This window comes from Apaloderma vittatum, unplaced genomic scaffold (assembly GCF_000703405.1).
Source record: "Apaloderma vittatum isolate BGI_N311 unplaced genomic scaffold, ASM70340v1 scaffold24159, whole genome shotgun sequence".
Lineage (NCBI taxonomy): Eukaryota > Metazoa > Chordata > Aves > Trogoniformes > Trogonidae > Apaloderma > Apaloderma vittatum.
Window position 1 is genome coordinate 26151 of NW_009736183.1, and position 5056 is coordinate 31206.

Genomic DNA, 5056 nt, shown 5'->3' on the forward strand with positions numbered 1-5056 from the left:
GTTCAGTAACGTTCGGAACGGTAACGCTCATGGTACAAAGCCAATCAAGAACCTGTAGATGCTGCAGGATGTTCAGAGACTGGGAGCTGAGCAGTAGGCAGAATTTCAGGAGCAGATGACTGGGGTAAGACACCAGCATTTTCACGGCGGAGACTGCTGGGATTAAGAAGGGGAAAAGAAAGAGACCCTGCTGCAGCTGCCTGCTGTGCTAGCAGAAGTCTTAAACTATAGACATTTGAATTAATGAGGTCGTTGCCTGGGAGGAGGATATTCAATTGCTTCTGAATTTCTTGCAGGACTTGCAGCTGACTTTGATGATTCAGAAGCAGCATATCCATATTTTCCCTCATTTTTTTCACTGTACAAAGAGAAGAGAACATTAACGCTTGCTCTGTAAAAATATTTTGCATGGCAATTTAAAAGCCTTTTTATACTTACATTCTTCAAGAAGAAGATTCAAGTGATCCATCTCATTTTTCCCTGCACCACAACTTTGCTCTTCTTTATGATGCAAAGATGTAAATTTAGAAAGGTTTGCAGCTAAAAGGAAAACAGCGTAAGTCAAGAGCCCACGTTATCACCAGTTGCTAATATGCTTTCAAGCAAGGAAAAGGCAGCTTAGCAACCATCCTTCCTCTTACCCACGTTTTAAACTTAAAACTTCATTCCAGTCACATGTTGACCCAAACTAAGGCAAAGACCAGGCAGATGTAGCCCCTTGAGAATCATTACAGACTTGGGTTTTATCCCAATCAAGATACATTCCTCGTGCTTCCCCTGTACTTTTTCTTTTAGGGGAGGGCATGGGTGAAACAAAGCTGGAGGACGGGAACTGCTAAGGAACACGACAGCTGAGATTTAGTAAAAATGTACTGAAGTTATAAGTATGTAAACCTCTTCTTTGAAATCATATCAGATACAGAAATCAAGTTTCACTCCTAATCCATGCATTGCAAGGCCAGCATGAAATATATTTGATCATAAAAGCAATTTTATTATGGAGATTCAATTACAATGATGCAGTGGCTATAGTTACTCCAGAATAAGTTTGCACACTTTTGAAGCAGGTACGGTATTACGTGGATCTGATATTAATTACTGGTCGACTATCAGGATAAAATCCTAGATTTTTCTACCCCCCTCTTAATTAAACTCCTACATCTAAACAAAGAACCTATTGAAAGTCCATAAGGAAAGGAAAAATCCAGAAAAAAACACACTGAAAAACATATAGGGAATGCAAGGTCTCATCTTTAGGACTCCTTCGCAGAGTTACTAGGCCACCATTCTGTATCTACAGACTAAGTGGTCTCAAATCCTACCTTAGGAATTCAGTTTTGCCATTTCATTTTAACTTCATTACTATTCATTATAACTTCAGTACTATTTCTATTGTTAAACTGAAAGGCTGACCTCCTCAGATTTTTTTTCCAGGAAGAAAACTAAAATAAAACAAATTAAAAAAAAAAAAATCAGGAAAACCTCACATGCATAACACCTTCTCATATTGCCTCAAGTTTTAACTGCCCTGCTATTATATGATCTGGTGGCCAAGATTCTAACACCCAAAACAATTCTGTGAGTGGCTAGGCAAGACCCAAGTTAAAAATTAAAACATTTTTGACCAAGTATAAAGGGACTGTCCATGTAAAGGTTCAACAGAAAGAAAAAAAAAACAACAATGACATAATATCAGGTTTTATTGCAAAGTTTCTCGTCATTACAAGAGCATGGAATATTGCAAAATTCAGAAAACTGCCTACTTGAAACAATTAACTTGCCTGACAGCTTATGCTAGGCTGAGAGTATTGCACAGGGAGGGCCAGCAGAGACCTCCCGCTGCAGACAACAAAAATATTTAATATCCATTTAATATCCACGTATTACAAAAATTAGCTGCTAGAGATTACCAAGGCTCTGATTCACAGTCTAAATCCCTTTCACTTCCTTAAGCTTAGGATTTTGTTGACTAAGCAGTTCTGAAGATCTAGGGCTAGACATCAGGCAATACTATGAAGCACGAATCAGTGGGATCCAAGAGCTCTGCAGAGTCTTAGTCCCAGGTAGCCTTCACAGCAAAGCCAAAATTTCAGCTTTGGTATTTTAAAGGCACTTCTTCAAATGACAGGGAAAAATATAATTATATGGGAAAAAAAAAATCCAAAACCCCCAAAAACCTAAAGAACTCCACTCATATCCACAGCAAGGAGGGGCAAGTGTTTAGGAACAAATAGAGACCATAGTTTCTGAAACATCCCCATAAGTCTGTACAGCTTGAAATAAAATTAGACAGATTTAATTCAGTTACCTGCTGTGTCTTCACTGGGTATCTCTCTCAAGTGAATCTGCTGATGTTTGATGAAGTCTGAGTGCAGAGAGAAGCTGCTTCCACACTCTGTACACTTATAGGGCTTCTCATTCACATGAACTCTCTGATGCCGGAAGAGAGCTGCGTTTCCTCTGAAGCTTTTCTTGCAGATGGTGCAGGCAAAGGCTTTCTTTTTTGCATGGGTTTTGCGGTGAGCAACAAGGTCTGAGGGATGGCTAAAGGTTTTATCACATTCTTTGCATTTGTAGAGCTTCTCTCCCACATGGACTCTCTGGTGCAGCACTAGGTTGGCCTTCCTCCCAAAACTCTTCTTACATTCTACACACTCAAACAATTTTTCACTTGTGTGGGTTTGCAGGTGCTTCAGGAGCCTGGCGTGTCCCTTAAAACCCTTCCCACATTCCGTACACTTGTAGGGCTTCTTTTCTGCATGTGGTTTCTGGTCTTTGGCAACGACGGCAAGTTTGCTGGAGCTCACTTTTCGGTGCGGGGTTTTAGGGCTGGCTGCCTCCCTGTCTGGGCCTGGGCTGGGGGCTTCAAGCAGTACATCTGGCTTAAGATCTTCAGGAATACCTCTCTCTTCCTTGTTGTCACTAAAAATGAAGTCCCCTGATGGAGCAAGAGAACAATGTGACACTCCTCCTTCTCTAAGACAAATAAACCACTCCTCACAAAACAACTGAAGTTCACAGGAATAGCATCTGCTTGCACCAAATTCCCCTTTTTCAAAGAGGAAGGGCAATGATCCAACCCATTCTATGATGGAGACTGAGACAAGAAGACTAGAAAAAGAAAAAAGTGGCACAGCAAAGAAGAAAGAGGTAAGAAACCTATTTCGCTTCCCCTCATTTCTGGAGGACTGCCAGAATGAAGGAAGGAAAAGGAACATGCTGAAACCTCTTACCCATCACAAGTATCTACTTTTAGCTATTCATTCCTGCAGACTGCTCAAAAACCTTCCAATGTGCTAAATTAGTACTAAATCTCTGTTTTAAAGCTGTGTATTCAGGTGGGGATGGTTCAACATAAAAAAAAGTCCCTTTAACCTTCATTATGAAAAATCAACGGGGAGGTTGAGGTGGTTTCTCACTTGCATTAGTTAAAGTTTCCTGAAAAAAATAGATTACTTCTTTTACAAGTCAGCACATCACAATTTTTTCCCTAATTATCACAAGAAGAGTTTTAAATATTATACAGGTATTCTATATTCATGCACCATAAGTTAAAGGAGTCAAATTTTTATTGATTAAAAACCCCCTAACTGCCAATTACTACTATCTCTTTCATATCTAGATCTAGCATAACATCTACTTTCCTTCTAGTAACAAGCTAAACAAATTGCATTCCAAGGAAGCTCACAGGAAACATTCAAACATGGCCTCTTTTTTCTTAGTGAATGCAACCCATGTATTTCACAAGTACATACAATCATACACTCCACAGTAAGCTTTTATTATCTTACTCTGCTGACTAAATTTTATACTTATATCAGTTCAGCATTAATAGATTTATAAGTACCTGATACGCACTTATCCAAGCTTGGTTTCTGCAAGCATCTTAAGATGTTCACCGTTACTACAAATATAGGACCTAGCGATTAGCTTCTCCAATCTAGCATCAAAATATTCAGTAACACTACATATACTTCCACTTAACACATTGTTTGATTATGCCGCTAGTAAAAAAAGTGGCTTTCTACAGTCAAGATAAAACTCTACAGTGCAATTTCAGTCCTGCCTCCGTGACACCAAGGAATGCAATTCTTAAGCAACATGCCCTTCGAAGAGACAAAATGCTTTTTATTTATGGGGAAAAAAACTACCAAGGTCTACATACCAGTGATAAAACAAAAAAGACTTACTTACGGAGGGAGGGGACCTAATCTCTTACATCATGGAATTATACCCGAGAGATAACTTTCTTCCAGGGGATCCCTCTCACAGGAATAGTCGTTCCCTCAGTACACAACCAAGCAGCTGGTTATTTAAACATGGCCCATGCAGAGAGCCCAGGTCTCTAACACTAAAACAGGAACCAAACAACGCTCTGTTCCCATCCACAGCTAGCGCTGAGGAGTCACGCATTTCACAGTTGTGCAACTGTCCCAGACCTCCCTCACCTGCAAAAACTCATAATGAAGAGAAGCACGCAGGCCTTCCTTCACACCAGATGAACTGTGTCATCTTATTTTAAAAGAGCTGCTAGAAACCCACAGGAGAAAGATATACAAAATTGCCACTGATAGCCTTGCCCCCACCTAGGGCACCATACCGTCCTCACAACCCAGGAGGGAGCAGGCAGCTGAGGAGGAGGAACAACACCATGTGCCCAGCAATGCCTGGGCAGAGCCCCCAGCTTCCCTCTGGGGTCACAACCAGCGGAGCTCACGTCTCACCTGCACAACCTGCAATGTCACTTTGCCCAGGCTCCTGGAGATGAGAAAACATGGGCTCCATTTCTGGCTCCATCTAGAAGAGGACAGGAGACTGGACTGTGAAACCCTTCCTACACAGATGGGAAGGAAAGGAGGAGAGCAGGCACAGGTGCAGCACATTCTGGCAGCACCCACAGGCCGCCTAAAAAGAGCGAACCTGCCCTCGTCCTATTAACCACCACCCTTAAATTAGAGAGATGAAGCTTCTGGGAAGATCTGAAGTGTGGTGATTTGGGGGCTTTCATCGAGAGAGCAGTGTGATTTAAAATGAAACCAAGCAAAACCAACCAGAA

At 41.2% G+C, this 5056-nt stretch overlaps 1 protein-coding gene across 1 annotated transcript; it reads right to left on the reverse strand.

The window, feature by feature from the left end:
- Positions 1-438: 438 nt before the first annotated feature.
- On the reverse strand, positions 439-4797 carry LOC104279560 (gastrula zinc finger protein XlCGF8.2DB-like; the record flags this gene model as incomplete). Its single annotated transcript, XM_009876884.1, has 3 exons — positions 439-540; positions 2309-2938; positions 4725-4797. Coding segments are annotated over 3 exons (805 nt in total), but the record flags the coding sequence as incomplete, so codon positions are not given.
- Positions 4798-5056: the final 259 nt, after the last annotated feature.